This window comes from Bison bison, unplaced genomic scaffold, assembly GCF_000754665.1.
Source record: "Bison bison bison isolate TAMUID 2011002044 unplaced genomic scaffold, Bison_UMD1.0 scf7180017864063, whole genome shotgun sequence".
In the NCBI taxonomy this organism is placed as follows: Eukaryota; Metazoa; Chordata; class Mammalia; order Artiodactyla; family Bovidae; genus Bison; species Bison bison.
In genome coordinates, this window is record NW_011494635.1 from 8,840,141 (window position 1) to 8,855,810 (window position 15,670).

Here is a 15,670-nt window from a genome sequence, read left to right on the forward strand (position 1 = left end):
ATCTCAAATAAACAACTTAACCTTACACCTAAAACAACTAGATAAAGAAAAACAAACAAAACCTAAAGTTAGTAGAATGAAGGAAATCATAAAAGTCAGAGCAGAAATAAATGAAATAGAAACAAAGAAAACAATCACAAAGATCAATGAAACTAAAAGCTGGTTCTTTGAAAAGATAAACAAGATTGATAAACCTTTAGCCAGATTCATTTAAAAAAAAAAAAACCAAAACAAATGGAGAGAACTCAAAGCAGTAAAATTAGAAATGAAAAGAGACTACTATGAACAACTGAATGCCAATAAAATGGACAACCTGGAAGAAATGGACAAACTCTTGGAAAGGTACAGTGCCCCCAGACTGAACCAGGAAGAAACAGAAAGAAAATATGAACAGATCAGGCACAAGCACTGAAATTGAAACCATGATTAAAAACCTCCCCAAAAACATAAATCCAGGACCCGATAGCTTCACAGGCTAATTTTATCAAGCATTTAAGAGAACAGTTAACATCTATCCTTCTGAAACTGTTCCAAAAGGCCACAGAGGAAGGAATACTTACCAACTCGTTTTAAAGCAGACAAAGATACGACAAAAAAAAGAAAGAAAACTAGAGACCAGTATCACTGATGAACATAGATGCAAAACAAATACTAGCAATCCATATCCAACAACACATTAAAAAGATCATACACCAGGATCAAGTGGGATTCATCCCAGGGATGCAAGGATTTTCAACATCTGTAAATCAATTAAATTGAAGAATAAAAACCATATAATCATCTCAATAGATGCAGAAAAGGCTTTAGACAAAATCCAGTGCCCATTTATAATAAAAACTCTCCAGAAAGTGGGCACAGAGAGTACAAACCTCAACATAATAAAGGCCATATATGACAAACCCACAGCGAACATCATACTTAATGTGAAAAGCTGAAAGCATTCCCTCTAAGATCAGGAACAAGACAAGGATGTCCACTCTCACCACTTTTAATCAATATAGTTCCGGAAGTCCTAGCTACAGCAATCAGAGAAGAAAAAGAAGTAAAGGGAATCCAAATTGGAAAATAAAATGTTAAACTGTCACTGTTTACAGATGATATATTATACACAGAAGATCCCAAAGATGCTACCAGAAAATTACTAGAAGCCATCAATGAATTTGGTAAACTTGCAGGTTACAAAATTAATACACAAAAAGTCTGTTGCATTTCTATACACTAACAATGAAAGATTAGAAAGAGAATTACAAGAAGCAATTCCATTTACTATTGCATCAAAAAGAATAAAATACCTAAGAATAAACCTACCTAAGGGACAAAAGACCTGTACTCCCGAAACCGTTAAGATATGGATGAAAGAAATTGGACGACAAACAGATGGAAAGATATACCATGTTCATGGATTGAAAGAACTCATATTGTTAAAATAACTATACTACCCAAAGCAATCTACAGATTCAATGCAATCTCTATGAAATTACCAATGGCATTTTCCACAGTACTAGAACAAAAAATTTCAAGATTTGTATGGAGATACAAAAGACCATGAATAGCTAAAGCAATCCTGAAAAAGAAAAACAGAGCTGGAGGAATCAGGCTCCCTGACTTTAGGCTATATTACAAAGCCACAATCAACCAGACAGTATGGTACTGGCACAAAAATAGGAATAGATCAACAGAACAGGATAAAAAAAAAAAAAAAACAGAAATAAGCCCATGCACCTATAGTCAATTAATCTATGACAAAAGAAGCAAGACTACACAATGTGGGAACGACAGTCTCTTCAATAAATGCTGCTAGTAAAAATGGAAAACCACATGTAAAAAATATTAGATCATTCTTTGACTCCATACACAAAAATAAGCTTAAAGTGGATTAAAGATCTAAATGTTCAGCTGGACACTATAAACTCTTAGAGGAAAACATAGGCAGACCACACTCTGACATAAATCACAGCAATGTCTTTTTTAACTCATCTCCCAGACTAATGGAAACAAAAGCAAAAATAAACAAACTGGACCTACTTAAACTCAAAAGCTTTTACACAGCAAAGGAAACAATAAACAAAACAAAAAGACAACCCACAGATTGGGAGAAAATATTTGCAAATAATGGGACTGATAAGGGATTAGTTTCCAAAATTTACAAAGAGTTTATGACATTTAATGGCAACCCACTTCAGTATTCTTGCCTGGAAAATCCTATGGATGGAGTAGCCTGGTAGCCTACAGTCCATGAGTTTGCAAAGAGTCGGACATGACTGAGTGACTTCACTTTCTTTCTTTCTTTATGACATTTAATAGCATCAAAACAAACAACCCACTCAAAAATGGGCAGAAGACCTGAATAGACATTTCTCTACAGATGGCCAACAGGAACATGAAAAGATGTTCAAAATTGCTAGTTATTAGAGAATGCAAATCAAAACTACAATGAGATATCACCTCACACTAGCCAGAATGGCTATCATCAAAAAATCCACAAACAACAAATGCTGGAGAGGGTGTGGAGAGAAGGGAATCCTTCCGTGCTGTTGGTGGGAATGTAAAATACAGCCACTACAGAGAACAGTATGGAGGTTCCTTAAAAAACTAAAACTATGAGCTACCATATGACCCCGCAGTTCCACTTCTGGGCATATACCCAGAGAAAAACATGGCCTGAAAAGACACATGCACGCCACTGTTCATTGCAGCACTGTTTACAATGGTCAAGACATGGAAACAATCTAAATGTCAATTGACAGAGGAATGGATAAAGAAGATGTGGTACATATATACAATGGAATATTACCCAGCCATCAAAAAGAATGAAATAAGGCCATTTGCAGCAACATAGATGGACCTAGAGAGTGTATACTGAGTGAAGTAAGTCACACAGAGAAGAAATATCATATGACATCCCTTATGTGTGGAATCTAAAATGATACAAATGAACTTACTCACAAAACAGAAGGAGACTCACAGACTTAGAAAACAAACTCATGGTTGCCATGGGGAAGGGATAGTTAAGGACTTTGGGAAGGTCATGTACACACTGCTATATTTAAAACAGATAACCAACAAAAACTTATTGTATAGCACATGGAACTCTGCTCAATGTTATGTGCCAGCCTGGACAGAGGGGGATTAGGGGGAGAATGGATATATGTATACATATGGCTGAGTTCCTTCACTGTTCACCTGAAACTATCACAATATTGTTAATTGGCTATATCCCAATACAAAATGTTTTTGGTGTTAAAGAGAGAGAGAGAGAATCTGCATGGTTCATAAATCAAAAAAGGTTAAAACTTAAAAAACAAACACCCTCATTATGAAGTTCAAGTCCCTCAGCCTCCCTAACTGAAGAATCCTAATGATACTGAGGTCCATACTAAGAAAGTACTGGACATGAGTCCCAACATCATCCTACGGACTTATGATTGATGATCTGGGGCACTAACCTTCTGGTCTTTTCAGCAAAAAATCCCTTTGAGCAAATTCCAAAATGAGTCTCTTATAGCTAATATCAGATTAGCCAGAATTTTTTTTTTTTCCCACGTAAGGTCACTCAGATGAAAGGGGAATAAATACTTCTGTCCTACATTGATATTTGCAGAACAGCAGATATTATGGATGCTAGGTTGCATCTCAATGTTCAACCTTCACTGAGAGATACACTTTTATAAATTATGAAAACTATGTTTGTAAATAGAGAAGTGAATTGTGGACATAAAATGGTCATGCCATTTGCTTAATGGCACTGGGCAGCATTTATGTCATAATGACAAATTCATGACTAGTAATATATATAAAATAAAATTTTCTTTGCAGTAAAAAAAAAAAAAAGAAAAAAGAAATTCAAGAGTTTTAATGGACACCAGAAAAGCAAAGTTTTTAATAAAATAAGTAAGTACATTAAAATGAATAGCTAAGAAACCCTACGGATATGGAGAACACATGGGACAGAATCTCTTGCTTTCAGTTCTTTTGTCTTTCCTTGAATGGTTCATTCTTATTTCATAGTCAAGTGTTCAGAGAGCCTTTCAATGCCATCTGAAAAGCAAGATCCCAAAGAGTAAAATCTCTGGTGTCAAGTTTTCTTTACACAAATTCAAGACAACAAAAGACCTAATATTTCATTTTCTTCACCTTTAAAACAAGGATAGTGATGGTACCTTTCTCACAGGGTTGCTAAGAGGACTAAATGTGACAGGCTGCTGAAGCTAAGGGTCTGGACCTTTGGCACTATTCAAGGTACGAGAATTGTTACTATTCTTGCCATTTCATAGGAAAAGAAAAAGGACCAGTAAAATAGGACGATATTCTATTTCACTAGTGTTCAAGGAAATACACACCTATTAAAGTTCAGATGATAAAGAAAATGTTCACCCGAACAATAAATGTCTAGCATAAACGTGCTAACATTACCGTACTAGACATTTTTCCTGCCAGCAGATCAGTAAAAGGTACACCTACAGATATTTTACAACCTGAAAAATTAATACTCTATCAATCATTTCAAAAGAGAGCCATCAATTCCTGGATAATGAACATCCAAAATCATGACAGCCTTCAGCCTGGAAATTCTGGTGACTCTCTGATTAAGGATCAAATATCTGTGGTTAGGATGGAGTTCAACAAGTCTGTAAAAGACAGAAGCACTTTGCTACAAAATGTGTCTCTTGGATGTTGAAACTCAAGCCAGATAAGGAGTAAGCCCCCAGATCCTGCCCTATGTAAAGAGTCTCTGCTGCAGACCAAAGCCTCAACAATGGCTGCTCCCATCTCCATGCTCTGAGGAGCAACTCGGAAATCAGTACTATAGAAATTTCAACATCTTGGCATGAATCTATAATTAAGATTCACGTAACTTATAATAGCTTGACCAAACAACAGCAATATTGATCAAGATAGCCAAAAATGAAATTTCCATCTCCCAAACTAGAAAAGAAAGAAAAAGAGAGAAAGAGAAAAAGAAATTACAGACACAAAAATTTGATTATTTAAGAATTTCAACATAATTTATTTTGTTCTTTACCATTTTTGTGATTGTACTGTATACTTACTGCACTAGTACCTGAGCTAGGAATTATATTTGTATATATCAACTTCCCAGGGGTCTGTTATTAAAATACACAGTATACACTGTCTATAGTATAATATAGCAATTCTAGAATATAACACATCATTATATAAGTTAATGATAAAAAATAAAATCTGTCTTAAAAATCTGTCAAATGAAACTCAAATGAAATTGAGACGTCTAAGGGCTGCAAAGCAGTCTGGAAATTCCATGTTATTATACTTTTCACATATATCAGACACAGTAGCAGATACAAAGAGAAAAAGAAATTATGGCATGCGGATCCTCTCTGGGCAGCCTTCTCCAGGCCCCTATGAATATGGTCATACATTCTATGGTCACACAGACTGATTTGCCAAGCAGATGGGATGAGGGATCACCCACTTCAGTGTGTGATTCTCAAATATCTTTGTTCAAGGCATTTTCACAGTCTACATAACTTATCTACTGGTGTCTTTTATTTACTGTACACAGTATGTACTGTGTGCTGCAGTCCACGGGGTCGCAAACAGTCGGACACAACTGAGCGACCGAACAGAATTGAACAGTATGTACCAGGCACAATGCTAATAACTTTATATATATTATTTCAATACCCACAACTTTACGGCAGATGCTGATATTTTTATATCCATTTTAGAGGTGAGGAAACTAATACCCAGAAAGCTTAAGTAATTCCCTCAGGATTGGAGTCATATTAGTATCCAGACCTAACGACAGACCTCAAACTCCTAACCACTTCACTGTGGGATCCTGGCTGAGGTTTAAAAATATCTAGTTAAAGACCTCTACATGGTTCTCACTTAAATATTGCCATTAAAACAATAAAAATTTCTAAGTACTATTCCTTATCACTCCTTCTATTTCCATTATAAAGAACACAAACACATACACACTCAGAAAGGAAGAGACAAAAACTCCAGATGGATACCCACTTCCTTATATAGGATCTTCCTTGTATAGTAGTGGGTGAATGGATGGGGCTGATGAAAGAGGTACCTTTTCTGCGATGCCGTTTTCTGTTGTATATATTGCCATGAGCTCAGTGTCTTCATTGTCCTGTTCACCACTGGACGTGGCCCCTCCATTGATCACCACCTGAAGAGAAACAATTCATTCAGAGGTTTGTTTCACCCTATACCACTCTGTTGTATAAAAATGTTTTCCCTCAAAGAAAATAACTGCATGAATTCCCCTATCAGACTGGCCAAGTTTTAAGTTTTCTTAAATGAAGCTCCTGACATACACATATGCACCAGGGACCACACATGTTTCTGATGGGAATGCATCATGTGTCCTATAGAATGAGGATACGTGAATGGGAGTCAGCTGAAGGACACCAGAAATGGAACGCTCTGAGGAACTATAAGGGGCAGGACCCCAGCAGCCTCTAGGGACAAGGGAGGCTTGGGTGTGAGGACAATGCTACAATTTCTGAGCAGGTGAGAAGCATCCTGAGCGGCCTTGGTTAAGGTCCTTTCCCAATGCCAGATTAACAACTTCTATGTCCCTACAGGGAAGAAATGTATGCCAGTTCGAGCAATTCATGCACTGCTGTTACCCTCATTTACTAATTTATATTTCTCACAGCAATTAAATAAACTAGCCCACTGGTGTGTCCACTTCTTTGTGGCACTGAGGGGATGTGGATGGGTAGTGGCTGTCTATGACAACAAAATTGAGTTTCTAGACCCTCAAGATAAGGACTAGAAGTTATCCTGAGATTCAAAGAAAACCTGGCCACTTGGTAGGTCATGACCTTCTTCATGCCTACCCTTGGTGAGGTGCAACTTAGGTCCTGGCTGACTGCAGCAAATATCTGAAAATATTTTCAGTCTTTAGCATAGTGATTCCATTTTTTAAAAATTATCTTGAAAAAAATAATACTGAAAGTGATTTTATGTGTGAATAACAACACAACTACATTTTTTAAATACTGAGGAAAAAAAGAAAAACTACATTAAAAGTTTAAATTCTAGTGTGATAAAACACACTAAGGAGATGTAAAAAGATGAGTGATGGTGTAAGAGAAAACAGGGCAACACATAACAAATGATTGGTACTAGTAATTCAAAAAGAATACCTACAAATAACCCAAAGGATAAGAATCTATCCATAGGAAAAAAAAGTAAAATATCCAATGAGACAAACAAAAACCCGTTCAACCTTAGCTAAAACTACAAAAGTTACAAAATATAATTTTATTTTTTAACATAAATTAGGAGGAAATTTTAAAAGAGGAATCTGGTGTTGACCAGGGCGTAGAGAGATTATGTTCCTGGTGGAATGAGCTTTCTGGAGAGTAACTTAGCACTGGGATTTGAAATAGGCATTTTCTTGGAGCCAGCAATTTTACTTACAGAAACTTATCCTCCAGAAATATCTATGCAATATATATGTTCACAGTTGATGACTACAGCATTACTTAAAATGCTGAATACTTGGAAAACCATAAATGTTTATCAAAAAGTCATTGTTAAAGTATCATGTATCTATTTCAAGAATAGCATTCAGCCATTAAAAAAATTTTTTTGGCTACGCTGCACAGCTTGCAGGATCTTAGTTCCCCAACCAGGGCTTGAATCTGGCCAACAGCAGTGAAAGCAACAAATCCAAAGCACTGGACAGCTAAGGAATTCTCAATATTCAGCCATTTTAAAGAATAAAACGGACTTTCCCGGTGGTCCAGTGGTTAGGAATCTGCCTGTCAGTGCAGGGGACATGCGTTTGATCCCTGATCTGAGAAGATCCCATGTGCTGCAGGGCAACCAAGCCTGTTGTGCTGCAACTGCTGAGCCTGTGCACCCTAGAGCACTGCAACAAGAAAAGCCGCTGCAATGAGAGCCCTGTGCACAGCAACTAGAGAACAGCCCCTACCTGACACAGAAGAGAAAGCCCACACAGCAACGAAGACCCAGCACAGTCAAAAATAAATAAATGATAAAATAAAATAAAAAATAGAAGCATAAAACTGATGCACTGACAAGGAAACAAGTCCAAGAAATTCTGTTGGTTTTTTTTTAAGTCACAAGTATAAGCCTACAATTATCCGGATTATGATAAAAAAAAAAAAACAATTTTAATACCCTCTCTATCTCTCCAAAATATGTGGGAAAGGATCCAGAAAAGTCAAAATCACTAATAGGCTGCCCTCAGGGCAAGGAGTCGGAGAAGGCAATGGCACCCCACTCCAGGACTTTTGCCTGGAAAATCCCATGGACGGAGGAGCCTGGTAGGCTGCAATCCATGGGGTCGCTAAGAGTCGGACACGACTGAGCGACTTCACTTTCACTTTCCACTTTCATGCATTGGAGGAGGAAATGGTAACCCACTCCAGTGTTCTTGCCTGGAGAATCCCAGGGACGGGGAAGCCTGGTGGGCTGTCATCTATGGGGTCGCACAGAGTCAGACACGACTGAAGCGACTTAGCAGCAGCAGCAGCAGGGCAAGGAGTAATGATAGGCACTTTTCATTCCCAACCCTTCTGGACTAGGATCCAGAAGGATCTGGATCCTTTTTTCTCTTTTGGCTGTGCTGGGTCTTCGATGTAGCATGCAGGCTTCCTCTAGCTATGGTGTGCAGGCTTCTCATTGCAGTGGCTTCTCTTGTTGCAGAGCATGGGCTCTAGAGCACATGGGCTCAGTAGCTGCAGTGCTCGGGTTTAGTTGCACTATAGCATGTGAGATCTTCCCAGACTAGGGATCAAAGCCGTCTCCTGCACTGGCAAACAGATTCCCAACCACTGGACCATCAGGGAAGTCCTGGATCTTTTATAATCAGTACACATTCAGGTGTTGTTTGTACACTGCTTTTTAAAAGGGCTAATATAAAAGGCATACACCAGTATACCAAAATAGTAACAGTGACTGCCTTTAATCAATGGAGCCATTTTTACCCTCTTTTTCTCTTTACAGATTTTGGTAATTTTCCACAATGGAGACAATTTATTTTTATAACAGGGAAGACTTTAAAAAGACTAAATAAAGATCTGAGCAGCATGGCTTGGCTAAGGCAGTCCAGAGAGATTTCAATCCACCTATTTCTGCAGTTGAAGAAATAAGGCCACAGAAAACTTTAATTTCTTATTCAAGGTCATACAGATTATATAACCCAAGTATAAGGCTAGTTTCAAAGTATTCCAAAAAAATCTCAATTCACTAGTATATAATTCTTACAGTATAAAATAGTCTTAATTCAAATAAAAAATTGCTTTTAAAACTACCTTTAAGTCATGCTATGGCTTTTTACGCAAGACAACTGGGTTTGTGACATTTCTTTGCCTACACAACTAGCTGCCAGCAGGATACATCTCCCAGCCAAGTTTAAGTCCACAACATGAAACTCTCACTACTATAAAGAACCATGTTCCAACCATGATCCAAACTCCATATTTTCCAATGAATCAGCTCTTCGCATCAGGTGACCAAAGTATCAGAGCTTCAGTTTTAGCATCAGTCCTTTCAATAAATATTCAGGGTTGATTTCCTTTAGGACTGAGTGGTTTGATCTCCTTGCTGTCCAAGGGGAAAATCTTTCAAGCTAGGTTGCAGCAGTACATAAACCAAGAACTTCCAGATGTATAAGTTAGATTAGACAAGGCAGCAGAATCAGAGATCAAATTGCCAGCATCTGGTGGATCACAGAAAAAGCAAGGGAGTTCCAAAAAACATCTACTTCTGCTTTATTGACTACGCCAAAGCCTTTAACTGTGTGGATCACAACAAACTCTGGAAAATTATTAAAGAGATGGGAATACCAGACCTCCTTACCTGTCTCCTGAGAAATGTGTATAGGACAAGAAGCAACAGGTAGAACTGGACATGGAACAATGAACTGGTTCAAAACTGCAAAAAGGAGTACATCAATGCTGCATATTATCACCCTGCTTATTTAACTTACATGCAGAGTACATCATGCAAAATGCCTGGCTGCATGACTTATAAGCTGGAATCAGGATTGCTGGGAGAAATATCAACAACCTCAGATGTGCAGATGATACCACTTTAATGGCAGAAAGTGAAGAGGAACTAAGAGCCTCTTGATGAAGGTCAAAGAGGAGAGTGAAAAAGCTGACTTAAAACTCAACATTCAAAAAAACTAAGATTATGGTATCTGGTCCTTCACTTCATGGCAAATAGAAGGGGAAAAAAAACGGAAACAGTGACAGACTTTATTTTCTTGGGTTCCAAAATCATTGTGGATGGTGACTGCAGCCATGAAATTAAAAGATGCTTGCTCCTTGGAAGAAAAATTATGACAAAGCTAGACAGTAGATTAAAAAGCAGAAACATCACTTTGCCAACAAAGGTCTGTATAGTCAAAGTTACAGTTTTTCTGGTAGTCATGTACAGATGTGAAAGTTGGACCATAAAGATGGATGAGTGCCAAAGAACTGATGCTTTCAAACTGTAGTACTGGAGAAGAGAGTCTCTTGAAAACATGGAGATCAAACCAGTCAATCCTAAAGGAAATCAATCCTGACTATTCACTGGAAGGACTGATGCTGAAGTTCCAATACTCTGGCCACCTGATGGGAAGAGCCAACTCACTGGAAAAAACCCTGATTCTGGGAAAGACTAAAGGCAAAAGGAGAAGGGGGCAACAGAGGATGAGATGGTTGGATGGCATCACTGACTCAATGCACATGAGTTTGTTGAAACTCCAGGAGACAGTCAAGGACAGGGAAGCATGGCGCGCTGCAGTTCAAGAGGTTGCAAAGAGTTGGACACATCTTAGTGACTGAACAACTAAAATTAATACATGACTTTTTGTTATAATTAAAGTGACCGGATATCAACCAAACCAGGACCCTTGTGAGCATAAAGGGGAGATGTATCAACAAGTATGACTTGTCTTCTAGCAGCCTACTTCTGCTAGAAGACAAGAGGGAAAAGACCTCAGACGACTGTGTGACTTCACTTTCACTTTTCACTTACATGCACCGGAGAAGGAAATGGCAACCCACTCCAGTGTTCTTCCCTGGAGAATCCCAGGGATGGGGGAGCCTGGTGGGCTGCCGTCTCTGGGGTCACACAGAGTCGGACACAACTGAAGCGACTTAGTAGCAGCAGCAGCAGCAAAGGAATCAATCACGGCTTTCCTGACTATATATGAACGTGAACACAAAGCATAATGAAAGAATACAGAATTAAAGATTCTGCTCTATCAATTCATTACTTCCTCACACCAACTTAAAAATGTTCCTGTCTGTGTGTCTCTTACTTCAGCAAAAGGGGCCACCATACGCCCAGGTGGCCTATCCCAACCTCCTCAAGTCATTCCTGACTTCCTATTGTATACCCTACCACCCACACTTAAGACAACACCAAATTTGGCCACATCTGTACCTTTAGCGCCTCTCAAAGCTGCCTGTTCCCGATCTACCCATCTTTCCTCTTAGGAAAGATGGACCCTAATTCCATCTTATGACCTAATTCCAAGGACCCTAATTCCCAGTTTCCTGACCTCAGCAGGACTGCCAAGCCCAAATGCCTTTTCAACATCTTATGCCTCAGAGCTCATGATGCATCAGCCTTAATTCCCTCTTTACCCCATCTTAGGACCACGGCACATCACTACAGTCACTCTCGCACAAACCTTCACTGTCCTCTCTGGTGCTCACCTGGCTAAGTCAAGTCATCCATCCTTATTCTTCATCCAGCTTACTTTTGCAATGCCTTCCTCACTGGCTGCTTATGCACACCAAGGAGAATGTCATTCTCCCGCTCAAACAATGACCTCTCTTGACGTCTCCCTCCCACCTAAGCTACCACTCCTTCCTTCTCCCTACTGCTGGTCCTCCTCAGCTTCCATACTTCCAAACACCACATCTCTTCAGTGCAGGGTCCGCAGACACTCTTGCTCTCTTAGGGGCATCTATCCCTAGGAGATACCATCTAATCCCTTGGCTTTACACCATCTCCACACTGCCCACATGCAGGGAACAGCTTCAGCCACACCACTGCCCTTCCCTGCTTTCTATCCAGTGTCTCCATGGTCACACTAAACTCATGACTCCCTCTGCCTTGTACCATCTCAGTACTTGGCCAATTCATCTCGCAGATGCTCGGGGGGAAACCTGAAGCCATCCTTGGTTCCTCTCTCTTGTTCCTACTCTCATCTAGTCCGTCAGCATCCAGGTCAGCTCTCCTCCAGTGCCCGACCACTTGTCACCACCCCTACACTGCTGGCACCCTACCTGGAGCCCTGTCAGCCCACCTGCTCTGTGGGAATCACCTCCCGACTGATCTTCTGCTTGCTTCTTCAGTTGGCTTCCCACTCAGCAGTCAGAAGGAGCCTTTAAAATTAGGCAGAGCACATCACACCTCTGCTCAAAGCCCACTACCAGCTTTTTCTCTAACTTGAAAAGCCAAAATCCTCACCAGGGCCATGAGGCCTACATAGTCTACTGACATCACCCCACCCTCTGTCCAGCCACACCTCCTGCTCAGGGCTCCTCAGACACACCAGGCACCTCTTGCCTCAGTGTCTGCACTTGCAGCTCACACACTGCCATGATGGTCTTCCATTTTCTAGTGCCACCTTTCCTGGCCAACTGAAAGTTTAACATATCAGCCTGAGCAGTTTCTATCCCTCTTCCTGGTTTTATTTTTTCCTTGGTGCTTAGATATACATCTACACATGTGATCTATTTTTAGTGTACATTACCTGTCTCCCCTGCCAGAATGAAAGCTTTGTGAGGTCAGGGCGGGTTGCTGTTTAATTCACTGCTGTTCCCTAGAGTTTTGAACCAGAGGGAAATAACCAAGAGCATTTTTTAAAGGATAAATTAATCAACAGTCTGCAGGTACTGAATGACCAGTGTGACTTCACATTCTATCCCTTGCTATCTCCCTTCCTTGATTTATTTTTGTCACAGAACTTGTCACCAGCTGCCACATGATGCTTCTGCTTATTTATCATCTGTCTTCTCTCACCACCTGGAGATTTCACAGGGGTAGGAATCTGTGTTCCCAGAGCCTCACATGAAGCATCTGGGAAGCAAAGAATTCCTTTCCTTTCTGCTCTCCCAGGTCAAGTCATAATCAGTCCCACCTGAACTGTTTTAAACCCTAGCTCTCCTTCCAATCTCCAGACCTCCTCATGCCCACAGCAGGAATTCTCTACCCTAAAACTTGAGTGCAACTGTTTCTGTTACAACCGTTCATGAGCACCCCTACTGCCCAACCCAACTCTACCGTATTGTTTACAATGAACCTGTACCCAGGGCAGGAGATGGATGCCACTATTCCCTCAGTCAAAAGATCCTCGTTCTCCCTCCTCTGGACCTGCTACACCCAGACATTTCTCAGGACTCATGTCATCTTCTGTGTGGTTGGGCAGGGGTTCCTCATGGGCACGCCCACAGCACCCTTACTGAATTCAAACCCTAATACTTATGGTTTGTTTGCTGACTTGCTGTGTCTTCTACTATATTAGAAAAATCCAGTTTGGTCTACCTACTCCCATCTTTTCTGTCTCCTTTATTGCTCACACAGAATACTTCACCTCTGACACTCCTGCCACCAAATGGGAGAGGATTTTTCTCCACAGCAAGGAATTCTCTGTGAAATCAGCTAGACGTTCTGCAATTTAACTCAATTCTGACAGTCTACCTAGACAGTGTTAAGGGCTCAGTCCCACATGACTGCTCCCCCTACTACTTTTGACGTCAATCCCAAGTAGTAATCCAAGCCTTTCCCACAACTTCTGCCCAATTTATCTACAAATTGGAGGTTGCCACAACCCCCTCCTCAGGTCTGATTAATTTGCTAGAGGTCACAGAACTCAGGGAAATACTTTATGTCTGCCAGTTTATTAAAGGATATAATAAAGGATACAGGAAAACAGCCAGATAAAGAGATACAGAGAGCAAGGTCTAGACAGGAGCATCAGTCCCTGTGGAACCAGGGTCAATCATCCTATTGGTGCAAACATTTTCACCAACCTGGGAATTCTCCAAGTTCTCCACTACTGGATTGTATGGAGACTCTCTCCAGTACACATAATCAATCATTAACTCCATTTCCAGCAACTCTTCTCTCTCCAGAGGATGAGGTATGAGGCTGAAATTTCCAAGCTTCAAATCATGGCTTGGTCTTTTTGGTGACCAGTCTCCAACCAGAAGCCATCCAGAAGCCCACCCAGAGTCACCTCATTAAAACATGACGCTCCTAGTGTACTTCTCACTTAGGAAATTACAAGGGGTTCCGGAGCTCTGTGCCAGGAGCCAGGGGCAAAGACATACACACACACACACACACACACACACATATATATACACACACACATACTTTTTTTTTTTCCTAATATCTCACACCCCAACTGGGCTGTAAGTAGCTTGTTACAAGGTTTGCGTGGTACCTACCAAGTTAGGGATCACAGGTTCTTAACATTATATGGCTCTAAAGAAAATATACCAAGGAAATCTGAAATAACAGATTTGTATGAACACTGATGAGTATTTTTCCTATTCTTTGATAAAATTGAACCTAATAAAGCTACTCCTCAGAGCATCCCCTTAATATCTCCAGATTGAATGATCTATTCCTGGCACCCAAGAGAGGTGCCAAGTTTTCAAATACTCTCACAGAGCCTGTTAGAAGGAGAAAAAAACAAAAACTTAAGGCTCAGTGGAAACACTAGACTGTATCATCACTCTATGCCAACAGTAAGTTCAACCTATTTACTTAGTTTTCCTTGGATGTCCTTCCAGGTTCAGAAGATATAGGAGCTAGCAACACAGGGGAACTGCACAGTAAACCTTTTCCTGGCTGTGCTTCCTGGCCAGTGTCCTTAGGGTATGGCAGTTCTTTAAGACTTCTGTTTGTTTCTGGTTCTGATTTCGTGCTGGTCTACATTCACTCCTTACACACATCCTCAGCTGAGTTCAGTTCAGTCACTCAGTCATGTCTGACTCTTTGCAATTCCATGAATCGCAGCACGCCGGCCTCCCTGTAGATCACCAACTCCCAGAGTCCACCCAACCCATTTCCATTGAGTCAGTGATGCTATCCAACCATCTCGTCCTCTGTCGTCCCCTTCTCCTCCTGCCCTCAATCTTTCCCAGCATCAGGGTCTTTTCCAAAAGTCAGCTCTTCGCATCAGGTGGCCAAAGTATTCGAGTTTCGGCTTCAGGATCAGTCCTGCCAATGAACACCCAGGACTGATCTCCTTTAGGGTGGACTGGTTAGATCTCCTTGCAGTCCAAGGGACTCTCAAGAGTCTTCTCCAACACCACAGGTCAAAAGCATCAATTCTTCAGTGCTCAGCTTTCTTCACAGTCCAACTCTCACATCCATACATGACTACTGGAAAAACCATAGCCTTGACTAGATGGACCTTTGTTGGCAAAGTAATGTCTCTGCTTTTTAATATGTTGTCTAGGTTGGTCATAACTTTCCTTCCAAGGAGTAAGCATCTTTTAATTTCATGGCTGCAATCACCATCTGCAGTGATTTTGGAGCCCCAAAAAATAAAGTCTGACACTGCTTCTCCATCTATTTCCCATGAAGTGATGGGACTGGATGCCATGATCTTAGTTTTCTGAATGTTGAGCTTTAAGCAAACTTTTTCACTCTCCTCTTTTACTTTCATCAAGAA

The 15,670-nt window shown here is 40.4% G+C and overlaps 1 protein-coding gene across 2 annotated transcripts in view; it reads right to left on the minus strand.

Annotated features, from left to right (window-relative positions):
• Positions 1 to 15,670, minus strand: part of SLC23A2 (solute carrier family 23 (ascorbic acid transporter), member 2) — a 142,046-nt gene that overhangs the window by 65,792 nt on the left and 60,584 nt on the right. For both annotated transcript variants that reach the window (XM_010836433.1, XM_010836432.1), the window contains exon 3: positions 6,068 to 6,166. In XM_010836433.1, the coding sequence (XP_010834735.1) occupies positions 6,068 to 6,166 (99 nt within the window). The remainder of the gene's footprint in view (positions 1 to 6,067; positions 6,167 to 15,670) is intronic.